General features: G+C 39.6%; 1 protein-coding gene across 6 annotated transcripts in view; it reads right to left on the bottom strand.

The window, feature by feature from the left end:
- Nucleotides 1–6,523, bottom strand: part of CBLB (Cbl proto-oncogene B) — a 122,699-nt gene extending 116,176 nt beyond the window's left edge. For 5 of the 6 annotated variants that reach the window (XM_062512137.1, XM_062512119.1, XM_062512146.1 and 2 more), the window contains exon 1: nucleotides 6,365–6,511. In XM_062512137.1, coding sequence (XP_062368121.1) covers nucleotides 6,365–6,511 — 147 coding nt within the window. Of the gene's footprint in view, nucleotides 1–6,364 lie in introns of all 6 variants that reach the window. The other variant, XM_062512111.1, reaches the window with a different exon arrangement.
- Nucleotides 6,524–18,635: the final 12,112 nt, after the last annotated feature.

The following is an 18,635-nucleotide window of genomic DNA, read 5'->3' as shown; positions in this document are numbered from 1 at the left end:
TTTAGTAGAAGAGGAAGAAGGAGCTGGAATACCAAACACAGAAGTGAAAATCTTTATGAAAACCAGATTTTTTTTCCTCTGAACTTTGAGTTCACTCTGATTTCTGGTTTAGTGAAAACTTGAAACCAGACTGACGTTCTTCACAAGACCAACTACAGGTGACACAAATCTGTCACTGACCAGGCATTACAACTCTCTGCAGTAACAATCACAAGGGAAAAGCCTGTCTGAAAGATCAAAATGTTTGTTCAGAGAAAAAAAGTCAGCAATCAGAGCAGACCACAAGCAGAGAAGCTGCAATCATTCTGAATTACATATTTACCATAACTTAAATCTCATGAACAACGAATTATCTTTGTGAAGTCTATCTTTTCGATCACAAGTACCCAAGCAGAATATAAGTTATTTCATACATATTAGAAATACCATTAAAATACTAAAACAATAAAAAGCGATTTGCTTATGGTTGCTGAGTTTTCAACAGCCAGTCTATACAGCTATATATAAAAAAAAAATCCAGTTATAAGGAAGAACAATTTTCTCTTTCAGAAGTTCTAGAAAGCTTTCTTCAGTCTCAATCATTAAAGATAGTTTACAAGACTTCACTTTCTGCTGAATTTGGAGAGATAAATACAGCACATTACCAGAACCTTCCATTTTAGAACAAGCTTTTAAGAAAGCCACACACAAATTCTTCAACACCTTCATCAGTTTTACACATTATAATAAAAAAACCCCCTAATATTACGCTCAAATCAGTGACCCACTGAAGTAGTATAGGGTTTCCTTCACTTCACAGAGTGCACAAGGCTTCAAAGGAAGTAAGTCTGTAAGGAGATGGTTGGTAAACCATATGGTTTCCAGTCAGGATGTCCTGACACATACCACAGCAGTTCACAATTAAAAGTAAGCAATAAGAAATGACACCTGCTGACGCAAAAGATTTGCCAAGACTTTTCTTCAAATGAAAACAGAACTCAAAACAAACAAACACAAAAAAAAAAACCCCAACACCCCTAAAATAAAGAGCTCTATATTGCACTTTACAAGGCAACTCTCACCAACATATTAGGAGCGGACATGAATCATATCACTGTGTGATTTTTGTATTGTTATGACTGGAAGTAAGCATGTATATATTTAGCAAGCACTCAGTGGTAAAAAATGAAAAGCAGTAAGCAAGTTAGTAAAAAATATCTCTTACTGAGGCAAACTGAGACAAAATTAAGCTCCTTTCACTAGCTCACATTCAGGAAAATCTAAGTACTTAATCCAAAATCCCAGAAACAATAGGCACGCAACTCTGAAAACTGAGGCAATACCTTAAACTACCAGAAACTGATTTTGAAACAGTTAATTCTGGAGCTTCCAGACAAATTAACTTTAGTTTCTTGGCAGAAAAAAACATTAACCCCCTTTCCACTCTTCTCTTTGCCCACCCCTAACCAAAATAATAATAATTGAATAAATAAAATAAATACCACTACTTATAACACTCTTGAAAATATTTGACTTAAATTATAAGGCATAATTTCATAGCATCATCAGAGATGACAGTAGTGGAGGCCTACTGCACATAGACAAGTAACTTCTTGCTAAAAACTATCTTCTATTCACTTTTTAAAGCAAAGTTGAAAGCCCTTGCCTCATTTGACAAAAGAACCCTTGTTCATGCAAAGTATAGCAGCCTTAACACAATCTGTTCAAACACCTAAGGCTAGTCAAGGACAATACAAGGGAAGTCACTCAGCTAAAACAGAGTAAGTATCTGATGAGTAGTACATCCACTAAACACTGTTTTCAGCTGCAGTGAATAGGTCAGATGGAGCATTAGTGCTCACAAACTTCCAAAACTACACCTCCAAACTGCCCAGCTGAATGAGCACCTTCTGCCATCCTGCACAAAATAGACAAAGAATTAGGAAACGCCTTGACATATCAGAAACAGCATAGTGGTAGCTCTGCAGTTAAGATACCATAACAATTCTCCAGCAATCCACAACATCCAATGCAATTAACAATGAATTCTGAAAAACTTAATCAGGAAGACCTAATAAGGAAGACAGCCCAAGTTTGAACATTATACTTCTTTGACACAGATTTCCTCCTGCCTGAAGTTACCTGAACTACAATGCATTTCATTTTCCATAGAATAAAAGCTCTCATCGGAATAGAAGTAGAGGTGACCTAAACACCAATCTTTTTTGCCTGAGAATACAGTAAGTGCTTGTTCAACAGCTACCACACTGCAACTGAGCCATATGTTTCCATAGTGGAAGAATAAACAATAAGAATGCTGATGCCACAGACACACAAGGACGGTTGACTTTGGACAGCAATTTTACTTTCTTCCAATTAGAAAGAGAGAAGCTTCTGTTTCTCTGTTTAATTTCATATTCTTCTTCCATAAACAGCATACACAGGACATAAGATTTCTTACCAACTTTGACCATAGAATCAATTACATGAAGTTTTGCAAAGCATAGCCAATGCATGCATAGTTTCAGCTACCATGCTCTGTATACTCAGATGCTGACAGATGTTAATTTAAAGAAAAACCACAATACTAAGCTGCAGAGGTAACACAGCTTTAACTCACTAAGTCGATAGTGTAAGCACTCTAGTTTGCTCTTAAGTAATTACTACATAGTAAATCAATGCCATCCCCATTTATACAGTCAGAGTCAAGCAACTGGTGGGCCATGACAGCACACCCAAATAGTTTAGGCAATACTGTTAATCCTCATAGTAGTAAATTTAATTATTTTCAGGACCAATGCATAGGAGAAATGAAAAGTGATTAAAGGTTGATGAAATATATACCTGTTTTAAAAAATCCCCTTCAGAATGTGCCACAGTTTTATCAGCTTGAATCCCACAAGAGTGGAGTGTGAAAAAATAGTACTGACAACTCTAAATAGCCCAGTCAACTGACCTAACTATTCTGATGTTTACATAGTAGTAATTCTCTCCCAAAGCCAGTTTCAACACAGCATTTTTCTCTAATAGTAACACATGGCTAAGGGTCTAGGTTTTAAAAGCCATTAGGTTTATAATCTCAGAAAAAAAACCCCTCATGTAATTTATACACAGTTTAAAGGAAAACCTGAGTCATTTGTTAACAACAATCATTTTTCATTTATTTACAGGATACAAACTCTCTAAAATATAGATCATGTTTTAAAAACAGTAATTTGCTTCCTGTAAGTCCAGAGATATATGATCAACTTTCTAGAGATATATGATCAATTTTCTTATACAAAGCAAGCATTGCAAAGAAAGGCTAGCTTTCTAAACCATAAAAGAAATATTATCTTTTGTATTGCACAGGAACTGAAGTATTTTTGTTTCTTAACAATAAAGCTACTGCTTACCCAGGAGAAAAGCAGTAGAGAACCTTGACATTGATGCTAATGTTGCTTTCCCTTTAATAATGCAGTTAGTATTGTAAATTCACATAAGGCAAACCAATAAACCACAAAAGTATAGATCCAAGTGTATGAAGTATAAAAAGGAAAGATATGTAGACAGATAGCAATTTACATTCACTGATTATCTACATGCAGATTATTTTTTATTCCCTGCAAGAATGTTGCTTATGGCAACTTTTACAAACAAGGCTCTAAGCAGGAGAACTATTCCAACATTCTGTCCTGCTAAATAACTATTTTTCAATATCCATTATTATTTTCAGACTGATAATAAAAGTTTAAAGAGAAAGCACCCAAACAGAAATGCAATATTCTGCCTATTCTAACCTAAAGTATCAGCCCACAGAAAACTCACATTATCATGAAATCTGAACAATTTGAAAGCAGGACACACAGCCAATTCTACACAAGGAAGTTTGCATGGTGTCTAGGTAGACAGAATTTTTGCATATACCACAAAACCACCCTCATAGTACAGTTCCTAAGGGTAGGAATGTTTGTAACTATTGGTTAATCCCTTATTATTGCAAACAAATAATTGATGCAGACAAACCTCATCTGCCAAAGGAAAAAATTACAGAAAGAAATTAAGGAAAGGTAGAAGATGGCAATTTTCAAAAAGAAAAAATGCAAACCAGAAATTGAGCTCTGCCACTAGTTTTTAAGGCTGCTCTTTTTTCAGTGTTTGGTCAAGAAGAAAGCTTTGCTTTGTTTCCATTATTCACTTTCTCACCATCATTAGAATGGGGGAAAATTTCAGCTACCTTACTAAAGCAATAAGATGGTTATCACAGCTACAATAGCTAATGAATAAACAAGCATAATAGCTGTTATTGCAACAAGCAAAATAGGCCTCCAAGCCACAACCTTACTATGGGTAGCATCCCACTGACTTGGCAGAGCTACTGCCTTCACTAGGTATTAATTTGATCTGTGAACCACCACCGAAATCAGTCATAGGACACACTCCAGAAATGGGATTTAAAACAACGGTTGATCGAGCAGGTTTCTATTTCTGATTTTAATCCCTGGGTTTGATCTAGGTGGAGGAAAAAAATGACCTTCCTGTGCCTATTGCCAGACAAGGCTATGAGATTTAAATTTGTTTGCCAGCATATTAAATTTACTCAAACACATCCCTTCACTACAAGTACCAAATGCTAAAAACTCAACCAACAAGCTAGAGTATTGTCACACTATGACATCATGCTGTCTGGTATACTTTAATACAATTTGGATATAAAATTTGATTAACTGAAAGCAGCTTAAAGAGGATACATTAAAGATCCAAATTGAGGACGCTTATCCAGTAAAATGAAAAAGGAAGCACAGCACAATGGCCAGCCTTTCCAGTGACTTCTACCAAACAGGCCTTCCTGGCTGCTCTGATGGGCTGTGACAAATACAGCTATCCTGTATTGGATGAATGAAAACAATCCAGAAGTCTAAGAACTGAGATAAAGTCTTTCTGGTAACTGTGGTTATACAAACAAATCAGGGTATAACCTTACTATACAGATCTGTCAAAGGTTTGACAAGGGGAAATCAGAGCCCTGCATTCCCCACGTGGTTTCAACAACAAACCAGATTCCTAGTTTCCAAGCTGAAAACCTCCTCCTATTGAAGAAGAGTACCTACTTCTGAGTATTTATACTTGCAGTTTAGTACAAGAGAAATCGCTGTTCACAGCAACCTGACCATTGACAGGAAAATGTCAACAAAGTCTTTGTGATAATAACCATTTTTATGAAAGCTGGGGTTTCAGTTTATAATTGCTATCAGCAAACACAGTGGAAATACGGATACTATTCTTGGAGCATCAAGAAAGAGCCTACAAGGACTTAAAAATACTTTAACGCTTGAAAAGGTATGTTACATGAAATAGCCTCCCCCCTGCCAGTACAACTAATTATGAAAGTGAAGACATGTTGAACATCTATTTTCACAAGAGCTACAAGAAAACCAAAGAGTTGCACTAAATCCCAGGGAAACACAGAGTTAAAAAATGGTAACTGTAGCACCATACAGACCCAAGGCCAATAGGTAGTAATCCTCACTGCTCAGCAGTTTCAAGAAGAAGCTTTTAAGTATCACCCCCTGTGCAAAGCAGAGTGCCTGCCTCTCCTGAACAGCAAGCCATGTTACAATCAAACTCTTATCACTGGTAAGGCACTCTCCTAGATAATCAATCATGATACAAGCTGTCATTTCAAAGAATACTAAACAAAATGTATCAGGCTGGTGAGGGGAAGCATAAGAGCTAAAAATCTAAAGCCTATCCCCCCACTTCCTAAAAACCGAGTTCAGTACAGTACATTTCTAGTTTCAAAATTAATAGTAGATGTACTTATAAGTCATTAAAATGCAGAACACATAGTTTAGAAGTTAGGCATGTCATACTAATCTGTTTACTAAACTGACAAGAGTGACATCCCCCAGTCCCCACGCACATTCCTAAAAGCACAAACACATCTATGTTGCCATCACCAACATATCTCACAGGACAATTAGCTTAACTACAGTTTAATAATTCAGGGGTCTTGTTTGCAGACCAACAGTGTGATACAACACGAAACACACAGAATATGTGATTGAAATTCTAAGTTAAGCAGCTTTTGGTTAGGACAGCTCTACAACTTTGAGTCATTTTAAAGGATCTGAAAATAACAATAGCCTAAGGCAAACACATACATTTGTTTTCCTTCCACAAACCAAGATTAAAAAACACATAGCCAGAGGCCACTGGAAAGGAAAAAAAAAAAAAAGACAAATGATGCTTAAATAACCTAAAACACAAGTCCCCTAACCTCTCGAGGCACATGCAGCACAGCACTCAAGAGCTGCAGGAAGAAGCTGTTTGCCCCTCTGTACCTATTTAAATTGCCCTACCTACTCTTCACTGTGTGCATACACGGACGCACAGAGACACCCACCACTTTGTCCATAAGCTTCCAGGTCTTCTCCACAGTCCTGCGGTCGGCAGCTGCCTGCTTGGGGGGGCCCACAGCATCCTGAATGGCATCGATGAAGCCCAAGATCCGTCCCTTGCGTGGGTTCCGGCCGTTCAGGGAATTGGCCATCTGGGAGCCAAGCTGGCCGCAACGACAGAGAAACACAGGCTCACAAGGTGCTCCGAAAACATCTTGTCACAGAACCCGCCGCAGCCTGCGAGGCAACACTTCCTTCTCCACGGGCAGGAAAGGGCAAGATCAGGGCATGTTTAGGAACAAGCTTAACTTTTCACGACAAACAGCGTAAACCCACCTGGCCCGGGTTTACATTGGCAGAAGAGATCCCGGATTTAATGTCAACACCGACAGTCGGGAGGGGGGAACACACCCGCGGCGGGTTCCGCGCCGCGCCCCTGCCCGTCCCTGCGCCCGCCGGCCGCGGGCACATGCCCGGCACCGCACAACAAAAGAGGCCGCGGCAGAGCGGGGGCAGGAGCGGGAGGAGGGAGCGGAGGAAGGCAGCAGGCAGGAACCCGCAGGGCAGGCGAGGGCAGCGGCCCGCACACGGACCCGGCTCACGCATACGCACGGAGCGGCACCGCACGGCCGGGCGCCAAGGGCGAGACCGACCGCCGGGAGAGCCGGGAGCAGGCGGCGGCAGGGAGGCTCCTCAGCCCCCGCGGCGGAGCGGAGCGCAGGCGAAGCGTCTCTCCGGACCAGTCTCTCCTCCCTCCGGCCGCGGCGGCTCCAGTGCCGCGGGAGGCAGGCGGAGCGCATCCCGCCCCGCAGGACTCTGCCCCGTGCGGCCGCTGCTGGCGGCGGGCGAGGGAGCGAGCGGGGGAGGCTGCCCCACGGGGAAGCGTAGAGAGCTGCTGCCCCGCCGCCCGCGTCGCCCTCCCGTACCCCAGCCCGCCCGGCGGATGGGAACGTGCGCGCGTGTGTGGAGAGTCCTACAGGCACATGCAAAAGAGACAGAGAGAAAAAGAGAGAGAGAAAGAGAGAGAGATGCACACGCACAGGTCTGTTTGTGGCACCGCTCGCAGCCCCCAGCAGGCTGTGGTCTCCCCGCACTCCTAGGAAGTGAGGCTGGCTCCCCGGCGGCGGCGGCGGCCCCGCTCCTTCTGCCGCGCCCGCCCCCTCCCCGCGGCGCGCTGGCAGCCGCTCCTCTCCTCGGAACATGCCCACCCCCGGGACAACACTCCGTGCGCGCCTGCGCGCCGCTCCGCCAGCGCGGCCCTCTGCCGGGGGGCGGCAACGCTGACGCACCTCAGCCAATCGAAAGGGCGGGTTACTTTGATTGACGCGGCGTTCAGCAAATGTGCGTGGGTGAAGGCACAGGGCGGGGCAGCGGCCGGGAGCGGGCTCGGGATGGGGAGGGGGCGGGAAGGGGCGGCCGGGAGGCGGGGGAGCGGCAGCAGAGCCGGCCGGGGTCGGGCTGAGGGCGGTGCGACTGCGGTCCCACTTGGTCCTGGCGGCCGAGGACCAGCCTGAGGCCTCTGGGGGTTGCCTTCGTGGGGACGCTGAGATTGTCCCTGACTGTGGGGTCTGCAGGGGCTGTGGCAGCGCGTCCCTCCCCTCCCGTGGTGAGGCTGTGGGACCCCGGCCTGCTGGAGCGTTTAGAGTGTTTTAGCAACTGATAGATCCTGCCGCCTTCTTGAGTGCTCTGCCTTTGCGCTTCCCCTTCGCGCTTTTGGGAGTTTGCTGGGGTTTTTTGTGGCCACAAAGAACAAGAACTTGTTTTCCCTCAGTCTGGTTTCTTTTCTTACTCTATTGGGGGGGGTGGGTTTTTTTTGTTGTTTTGGTTTTTGTTGTTGTTTGCTTTTGTTTTTATTTTTGTTTTTGTTTTTTGAGAATGAGAGAGCTTTGCTGTTAGGCAAGTGCTGAGATTTGCTGAGATTTCTGTATTTCCAAGCTGTGAATGGGCTGGAGAGCTCCAAAAAGGTGGTGAGGGAAAATGTAAGCATTTTCTAATTAAAAAAGCCCTTTTGGCTGCAATTATTTTGATAGGAGCCCTTCCCTTGGTGATATGGTAAATAAAACTCAACTGATTGTTACTCTTGATCACAGCAAAGAGTGAGGGTTTCCTGCATTGGCTACAAGACACTTGACTTCAGATCCTTTTGAAGATTGTCCAGGGAGTAATTACACTTTGCAAGGGTTAATCTTCTAATGGGCTGGCATAAAAGGAAACAGAAATACAATACTTAGCATCAAAACTTTTATTTCCGAAAGACAATTCTATTAGGGGAGTATTTTTAAGTTTTAGTTTTTAAAATATCTGCAAATGTGGTTTTCATAGTATTTTGTTTCCAAAGATTTTTTTTTTAGTAGTAGTAGTAGTTTGCTCTTTTTCTTGGTTTTTTTCCTACTTTTTCTTGGATTTGACTTTTAATAAAAACAAAATCAGGTAAAACTAGAAAAACTCGTTGAGTATTTTAGTGTTACTTTTATTCATGCTTTTATTTATAGGTGTTTTTATTGCAGATATCTTCCTGTTGACTTAAAATGTGTCATGTTATTCTTTTGAACACACAAAACAATAAAATCATATCAATGTCTTCCTCAAAGGTTGTTCCTCTATAGTTTTGAAATATGAATTGGCAGTTACTTGCCTTAAGTGGGTTGTAAGCTTCTCATTTTATTGTAGTCTCTGTAAATTACTCTCTCTCTTCCCTGTGTTGGTTTAAAACTTCTTTCTGGCAGATGTCCCTATCCCTTTTTTCTTTGGAGCTCAGCTTTCATAAGATTAAGTTGGTAGTGACTGCTCACTCTGTTGCTATCTCTCACTTGGTTGTGAAAAAAGCAGAGGAGTTGACACTTTTTCAGAACTTGTAAAGGCTTTGGTTCCTATTCTCAATTGTTTTGCTTTCATTGTTGTTATGTCATTCCCTTCCTATCCCTCACTCTGCCAAGAGCTGTGATCTGTGAGCTCTTGGTAGCCGTCTGGGGCTGAGTCATGGTGTCTGTCATGCAGTTCATCTGAGTGCAGGGCCGGCAGGAGCGAGCAGCTTGGTTCCCTGCATCCCTCTACATCTGTGCTGCATCTGTTGTTAAGGGAGTAGCCAACTCCATGGGGAAGGTGAGTGGTTTTCAAGCAGTGTTCTCTCATTGCCTGTGCTGTACAGTAAGTACAGATATTCTGGGAATTGCAGTCCTCAGGGGGTCATGTAAGTACATTGGAAGCAAGCCAGCTGGGAGAGCAGGTGGAAGAGATACCTATGGCTTCAGCAAGGCTGTTAAAAAAGGGTCAAGATTCTGTGGGCTGTGCTGTGGAAGGATGAGAAGACACAGCAGTGTTGATGTGGCTTCAAGCATACAGAGTGACAAGGCTGCTTGACAGAAGGGAGCTGATAGGTGAGGCTGAGAGGACTGGAACAAACAGCTGCTGTGTTTGAAGTTCAGGGCATGTCTTGTTAGTAGTTAGCACATAAAGACTTAGCTTACCTGCTGGATCTGTAGGGTCCATGAGGTTTAAGGGTGGTCACTGAAGGCACTGGGCACCTGGAATATTTTAATACAGGCCAGCAGCACTATGTAAATGTCAAGGTATTCCTACTGCCCAGGCTCTGTAATAGGCTAAACTAAGAAGCTGACCAGCTATGCATAGGTCCACTGAGAGACCACAGGGTGCTTCAGTGCAGAAAACTAGGCCAGGTATTTTAAATCTCTAGGAAAGAGCATCTTTCTGTTTGGGCTACATGTCAGGTACATATGTAAGTTGGGTGTCCAAGGTCCAAAAATTTTGTATATATAGTTAAAATGGCTCCACAGATCTCTTTCACTTACAAGCTCTCCAACTGAATGTTTAATTCTTTCCACTTGTTATTATGCTAAATAATACTACAGTTTGGATCTGTGGTTATATCACTCTATAAGAACACTACAGAATAAAGCACAGTAAATCTGAGGCCTCAGAATCTGAGATATGTATGTTACATGAGACTGATCCTCAGCCTAGTCAAGGTACTAAGCAGTCATGTAATCATGACTGACTGGATGACATTAGTATGTCATCCAGGATTTGGTAAAATTCTGTAGAGAAAATTGTGAAGGTGGTTGGGAGTCAGGATATGATGAAGGAATCAAGACAGTGTAAAAGAAGTGTAAATTGAACTCTCTTAAGTCACTTTGTAAAGCAGAGATTTTAGGTCTAAGCATTTTACTGAAAAGCAAAATCATGTGACTTCTTGAAAAGTCCAGCTGCTTGGTAGGGAGAAAACAGATAAAAAAGATTAAGCTAATAGTTACATTTGTCCATTGTAGTATTTTCCTATCTGCTAACTGGTTTGGGTTTTGTTGGGTTTTTGTTTTAGTGGAGGTTTTTTTTTTTTGTTTTATTTTGGTTTTTGGGGGGGGGTGTATTTTTTTTTTTTTTTTTTTTTTTTTACTTTCTTGGTGGCTCATATTCTTCTGGAGTTATTAGACTGTCTTATGAATCAAACTTTATGTTGGTGCTCATGAATGAATTTCATTCCATCAAAGAAGAATTGGAAATCAAGAGAAATGTTTTGGTTTGGTTTCCTTTGTTCACCAGCTATTAAAATATTACTGGTTTTCTGCAGTCAGTCAATGCATGTGATTTGGAAGCTTTTTGTCATTTGAGTGTTTTTTGCTGTGGTACAGGTGGTTTTGTATCCAAATACACTGAAATATAATAACAATTAAGAGTAGGTTCTATTTATAGCAACATTAAGATAAGGTTAATACAGTATATAATATGCTGAGTTGAGGGATAAGATAGCAATTCTTGTCAAGCTTAAGCCATCTGTTGCAAAAATTGAATGTGAAGTGACTTCTTGCTAATTGTAACACAATATCCTGGCTATCTCAGCATGCTTAACCTTTCAAATTTATCTCTTGGTGTTTTGACTGAATACATAGGATGTGATGAAAAGGCAGCTGTTCATGGGAGTGTAGTGTTCTGTGATGCAGGGTCAGGCAGAGGTTTAATGGCTGAGCTCTGACAAGGTCATCCTCTTCTCAGCACGTGCAGTGCCCCAGCAAAATGCAGCTGGTCCTTCTTTGCGGGGAAGCTGAAGCTTTAAGGGCCACTGGAACCCACTGCTATTTTGGTGCCCTATATATTTATCTGTTCTGTAAAAAACATCAAACAAACCCAACAAACAAGAAGCCCCCACACTACAACCCAAACAAACAAAACAACAGAAAAAGAGAAAAGATAATTATTGTAACAACAGATAACTTAAGTTCCATTTGTCTAGACTCATTTTGGCTAGCCCATTCTAGATAGATCCAGTATCTTATGCTACTCTTCTTCTCCCATATCCAATTACTGCATAATCACCTGTAATAGTTGTTAAGAATATTAAAGCTGAGTAAATGCAAAATGCTTCCATATTATTTTGCAGTGCCCTCAAGAATGCTAGGATCTTTAGATCTCAAGGGGAAAAAAAAAGTTTTCTACACTGCAAACCAGCATCATGGGTAATTTCTAAAATAGATTGCAATGTACTTACCTGAGGTTTATTGTAGTAAACTGAGAGACAGAAAGAAAAACCAATCACCTGTGACACTCAGTATTCTCTTATTGATAATTTAAGTTGGTATAATAATAATAATAGGCTTTTCCTGCCTTAGTGGGTAATTACTTAGAGAAAATTAGTGCTGAGAGTGGCAGTTTGTTGTCAGATTATTATCTAGTTAATTTGGCTACTGTTATTTTTCCTCTATTTACTTATGCTTTTCCACAGTCATCCAATACTTAAGCTTACTTTAAAAAAAGTTATTACTGCTTTCTTGAAGTGAAAATGGTTTTTTTCACATATGAAATGTGAAGAGTGTAATAGTTTAACCCACTTTGCTGTTTAAGTACTGCAAGTAAAGGGGGGGAGGAGGGGGGAAGGACTATCTTTCCAAGTTTCTGTGCACTGTAGAGATCTATCATTGTTCCAACAGGCTGTTGCAGTACAACTGATGATAATACAGTGTTGCTGTATTAGTTCCCTCTGCTGAGTAATTAAATCCTCTCTTTGTCCTTGATGTGGAAAGGCAAGCTAAATTTAGTTGTGTCTGCACCTGTAAATAAAAGGAGCCAGGCACTGTTCTTGGGCCCTGAGGCCAGGTGGGCTGGCACAGAGGGGGTTGCCACCATCCTTCCTGAAATTACCCCAGCCTCACCACCCCCTCACACCCCCACATCCAAGTAGTGATCCCTGACCTGTGCTGGCCCTGAGCCTCCCTGGGATTTCTTTGGGAAAACACTAGCTGACATGGGCCAAAACTACTTGGCAATATCTTAATAATCTACTACCACACTTCATGGTGTGCCTCGGTCATTGTGGCTGCAGCAACTAGACATTGTTGGAGTTTGTATGCATATAAATATATGCACATGCATCCACACAGTGTAATAGGAGATGTTTCATCTTTGGTAATTTTGGTTGGGCTGTAAGTAATGAAGTTATTTTCAACTGGCTTCTCGAGAAGTCTTTAAAGGGCAAGAATTTAACTGAATGAGGCTCTTGTGCTCACGTTTTCAAATCTTTCCTTTTACACTAGGAGCAAATCTACTTAAGTATGATATTGTTTCCCTTGCAAAATACAGCACATCCATTTGCCTATGAATAATTAAAAAATGTATTTTTTGTTTGCGGAATGAGTATGAAAAATAATTGTGGGGCCAGGCCTGTGTTTGTTTACACACCTCACTAATGAGTTTGTTTGCTGTAAACTAGACAGCCCACTTCAAAACAAATCTCCACCTTAATATGTTGTATTAAAAATGTGTGTCAGCTTAATTTTAAAACAGCCTACCCCTCAGGGAGTGTTCTTCTGTTTCTTTTCTGTTATTAATTGCATCCATCTGCCAGAGCAGGTGCAAAGGCTTTAACTAAGTCCTGTCATTTTAGTACTACCTTTTGAATTTGCTCCATCTGTGCAATAGCATAAAAAGGTCTATATCTATTTTTTGTTGTTTTTATTATCCCCCTGTTCCTTCTGAGTGCCATGATCTTAGTTCTTCGCAATTTTTGTCTGATAAAACAATCTTTATCTCCAACATCCTTTTTAATGTCTTGCCAAAGCACAACTGGCTTTTCTCGTTTGACTTGATAATTAGAAGGTTTTATTCTTTTCCATTCAAATAGCTCTTTTTTGCCAAAATTTTTAAGATTTTTAGGTTGTGGTAAGAGGTTTTAAAATACTCCCAGGGACTTTTCATTTCCATCTTTCTCTGGAGTAGGAGTTGTGCTTTGAGAGGAAACAAGCCTGTGTCTATTCTGTGCTTCTGCAAGTCAAAATAGGCTCAGTTACTGGAGATTTGAACTATATTGCTAGCAGCTTTAATTGAAATAGTCAGATGAGACACTGTCATACTGGCTTTTCATTCAGAAAACCATGTTTTCAGTTGAAAAAGATAGCATCTTAAACAGGGGAATTATGCAGTGTTTAGGAAATCATAGCTTAAGTGTGATGATTTATTTGCTTAAATTTCTTCTTCATTGTTGCTTCCAATATTCTTGTTCATCCTTTTAAAACAAGACAACTTTTTGTATTGTTATCTGCCCGACTCCTTGACTGTGGATTTGTGGTGTATCTTGTGTTTCCTGTATGCTTCAAGTTCTGCTGATATTTTGTTTGTGAGCAATGACAGGAACCTTTTGTCTTTGACTGGTAGAATAAAGTTGGGATTTTCTTCCTTCTGCTTACTTACCTTCATTTAAAATAAGTTATTTTTTTCCACACTGAAAAGTAAACCATGTATTTTATAATGCAAGTCACTATTTGAATAGAACTGAGTAATTGTTGACCTTTTGCATGGGCCATTTTGTAACAGAAACTGCATGTGGTATTTGTGATTATTTGTTGCATACTTCAGAGCATTCAGTTATTCTCAGATTGAGGTGATAAGATTTTTGCATCAGTTGCTCACTCTTCAGAATGCAATTGGTGACAATTTTTTTACTTCAACACAAGACTCTTGGGGCTTTTTTTTTTCCCCAGAGGAAAATGAAAACCAATGAATCAGACTTCCGAGGAGAGCAATAACTGATTTTTGCCTTTTGAAAATATTCATTTTATTGCATCAAGAAGTCATATTTTGAACAACAGTGAACATTACATTGAAATGTGCTTTTACATTATTCTATTAATTATGTTGTGTGGGAAAGTATAACACTTGTTTCCATCAAGTTTCAGATTAAGGCATGTTGTGTCCAAGGAAATATAAAGAGGTCAAAATAAAGCTAATAATGAAGTGAAGCTTGAATTAATCTCTTTGGCTGAATTTCTTTCATTTTCCTGTCAAGTTTTCAATGTATCCAGTTCTACATGGATGCCCCCATTGTTTAGACAGTCAGCAGTTGTTCAGCAGAACATTGTGACCCTTGTATCAAGCTGCACAGTAGTAGTTTTAATTACTAGGAATGTGATTTTGCTTCAGTTTGGGTTTTGGTTTTTTTGCTCTGCAAATTTATTTCCCAATGTTTTTAGTTTGTTCATTTACCATTCACTTGCTGGTAAATGCAAAACCAGCTATACTGGCTTACAAGCCTGTTGTGCCAGTATTTTCCTCTCTCCTTTCTGTTATTCTTGGCTTTTTAAGAGGGTCTGGTGTTTTACAGCTTTTCTTGAAATAGTGTGGTACTATAGGGGATAACAAAAAATGTCTCCTTATGTAGTTCAGTTCTTCTCAAGCTCTTGCTTCATCAGAACTGACAATGAGCACTCCAATACGATTTTTCTACATACCCACCAGTAATCCATGCTGCTCATAGGTTTTATTGTGCTTTTCTGCAAATTAACAAGACTGTGTCACAGTGCTCACGTTTTAAGGAATGAAATATTTATGATTTAAGCCTCATATCTCTCAACAGCTGTCTGATTTTGGCACCAGGTACAGTACATGGTTGATACTCAGTCTGCCACATTAAGTGAATATTTCTCTTCAGTTTTTCTATGTAGATATGAATAAAAGCAGAATTGATAATATTACCTATATTGTTCCTAATTTTCAAGGGGTTTTTTGTGCCTTTCTCTTTATGAGAAGAGAGTCTAAATGCTATTTTTTTTTTTTTTTGCAAGAAATATAGTTAATATTCTTATATGTCAGCAGTGTGGAAAGTGTATGCTTTACCTAGTCCTGGTAGAAAGGATTATCAGAAACTGAGTTTTTACTATTTGGTGGTTTTGTCCAAAACTTACAAAGAAAGTTTGGAGGAAGTAGGAAAGCCCTGTGTATTGGAATTTTTTGCATGTGTTTTCCTTTTACCTATAGGAAATGCACCCAGAATTTTGAAAGGAAAGTAGTGATCTGATTAAATGTCAATTTGTGACTCCTTGAAAAGGCAGGCTGATCTCATAAAAGTAGAAATTTGATAATTTTGTAAAATTTATGGAATGTGAAGTTTTCTGTTTTTGAAGGTGCATTGAGGTGCAGAGTTGCATTCTAATTCTAAAACCCTTGAATACTTTTCTCTAAAGTATTGGTTTTCTAAAGTTGACTTTAACAAATATTTCATTTTTTCCATAAGTACATGCCTTGGGCTGTTTATTTTTCATGTGTACCATAATCAAATATTGTCATATTGAAGGAGAATAATATGGATTCATTAGCTCCTCAGTTCTTCAGTGCTGTGTCAATTGGCTTTGGACTTCTGTCAGAGCCTCAGCAAGACTGTCCACACAATGTTTGTGTGGATATGACATAATTGCTACTTTGCTGTCCGGCTTCACTGTCTAACACAGCTGAAGAGACTGTACAGCTTCCAGGGGAAAAACTCCATATGCTGAAAGGATTGGTTGAAGCTTGGCTCAGCACATCCAAAAGACTCATCTCTCCATTCATCTTAAAAGTCATCCTCTGAAGGAGATGAGTGCTTTAAAGCAGACAAGCTAATAAATTCAGAGAACTTTTTCCTTTTGGTGACAAACAGTAGCAAAGTGCAGTAATTTTTGTCCCTTTTTTTTTTTTTTTTTACAGTCTCAATGCAACTTCTAGGGATGTGTGGGAATTCTTACTGCCTTTCTTCTTCACAACTCTGTGGTCAGCTAGAGAAGAGTAATGGCAGGAGTAATTCACTTTGTAGACTCTGAATAAAGGTACGTTCTGCCACTCTTAAGCTCAAAGAGACCTCACTTGCAAGACTTATCAACTCCATTTCATGATCTTGCACAGCCTCATCACATAATAAAGTCTACAGTTCAGTGGAGTGTCTGTTCCTGGACTATATCCTGCAATATTTCCTGCCCATGTGGAATATCTACTTGAACTTACAGGCACTGAAATGATAGGTGGTTGTGATTTTTATAGAAACAGGCAGATCCACAATTTTAAAAAGCAGAGTATGGTAGGTAATGTGGTGTGTGTGACAGAGTGCATGCTAGTTTAAATATTTTAAAATTGTTGAACACTTTGTAAAAGAGAAAAAATCATAACATGGATCTCACTCAATTTTCTTCCCCCTTTGGTCAAAATTGTAAATATTTTCTCATGAACTTACTTCCTTTTGCTCATTGGTCTTCTATATTTATTTGTTTTCCTTCCACTTGGCTAAATTATGCCAGTTGGACTTTATTTAACCCAATTACTGAGCCCCCAAGCCTGTGAAGAGGTGTAGTTGATGGAGCTAAAAAGGAGAAATATAGCAGGTAACCTACTCAGAAGTGAGACAATTTAGACAGTAAATAAAACCTTTTCAAAACCTTCAAAGAGTGTGCTTAGTGGTTGTATAAATGGAAAGTGTGTTCAATTGCACGTCCTCTTATGTTACTGTAGAAGGGCAGAACTAGCAGAAGGCTGTTATCTTTATATGCAGTTGTATCGATGACCTCTGAAGGAGGAAAGGAATCAAAGATGAGGCAAAATAATCAGAAAGAGCAATCAGAGAAAATATGCTGTAAACAATAAATTGAGATTGAAAGCTATTTAAAATGACAGGCTTATGGCTGTAGATAAACACTTGGTTTCACTGACATGCAAACATCACCCTGGGATTTTATTTAGAGGGCTCTAATGAGTTCATGATTTTGGAAGAGTTGAGACTTCAAACTTGAGGGTTTAATGAAATGCATTTGTTGTCAGAGCAAGTGTTATCACACTTCCCAGAGTTTCTGAACCCTTCCTGGTAGGTACCAAAGCTAAAACTAAATGGTATTTATTAAGGGGTTAGCTTATGAAGATTTTTTTTGGTAAGAAATAAATGTGTGTTCTTCTCTGCCTGTGCAAGTAGTACTTGATGGATTCCCAATTACTTGTATAGCTTATCTGTCAGTCAGTTCAGCTTCTCTTACAAATACTGTACGTTGATGTTCACTCAACCTTTCTGGATTTTCAGTTTGAGTGGCTGCTCTGTTTGGTATTGCAGAAGTTGCAGCTTCCTTTAAAAGAATGCTTGTTTGCTGAAATAGTGAAACTTGACAGAATACTGGAAGCAATGCCTAGGAAGAGAGTTTTGAGGTCATAAACTTTTATATTCTTTGTGAATATTTGACTGTAATTCCTTCTTCCACTGAGTTGAACACAAAAATGTCATGAGACTTGAGGTTTTTTTTTTTTTTTAATTGGGTCTGCAAGCCAAAATTTAAAGTATTAAAATACTCTCTTTAAGCTGCTTATGAATAAGAAGTAGGTAAATAATTAGTCATAATTTTGGCAATGATTTAGAATCTAATAAATTAGCTGCAGTTACAGTTCCTCTATGAAGTAGTGTATCCACAAACACAGTTATGTGAAACCTTGTTTGGATCTCTCTTGTTCAATCTTAGTGTATTTTAGTGGGATTTTAATATAATCTTAGAAATAAAAATGTCAGATTAGCCCAAAAAACAGCAGGAAAATGCATTAGTGTTCTTTTAGGTGACAATACTACAGGCTTGTAGAAGGATAAGTAACATTAGGTAGATTTGGTTTTCACTCAACTGATATTATTTTTCAGAATAACAAGCTTGTAGAGTCAACAGGAAAACCATTGGCACTAATTATGACTAATGTTTCAGTGTATTGCATGAAGCATTTAAACACCGTGTAGTCTGAGATATTTAATTTTGCATGTTCTCAAAGCTTTTATTTTTTTTAATGATGGTCTTATTTTAAAGTATATTGAGCCTTTTTCAGGAGAAGTTTAAAATTAAAGTGACATCAGTGGGACTGACCTGGTTTAAATCAAAATGTGAAACATGGCTCTCCAGATTATCTTCTAAATTGTCAGTTTTGCTTGGTTTTGTGGATATCTTGTTATGCTTAATCACTTCCTCTGTTTAGTGCCATATTCATGCTCTCATTTTTCATGTACTT

Source organism: Cinclus cinclus, chromosome 2 (assembly GCF_963662255.1).
Source record: "Cinclus cinclus chromosome 2, bCinCin1.1, whole genome shotgun sequence".
Classification (NCBI taxonomy): domain Eukaryota; kingdom Metazoa; phylum Chordata; class Aves; order Passeriformes; family Cinclidae; genus Cinclus; species Cinclus cinclus.
Note: the sequence above shows the minus strand (reverse complement) of the source record. Positions and strands in the feature narration are given on the sequence as shown.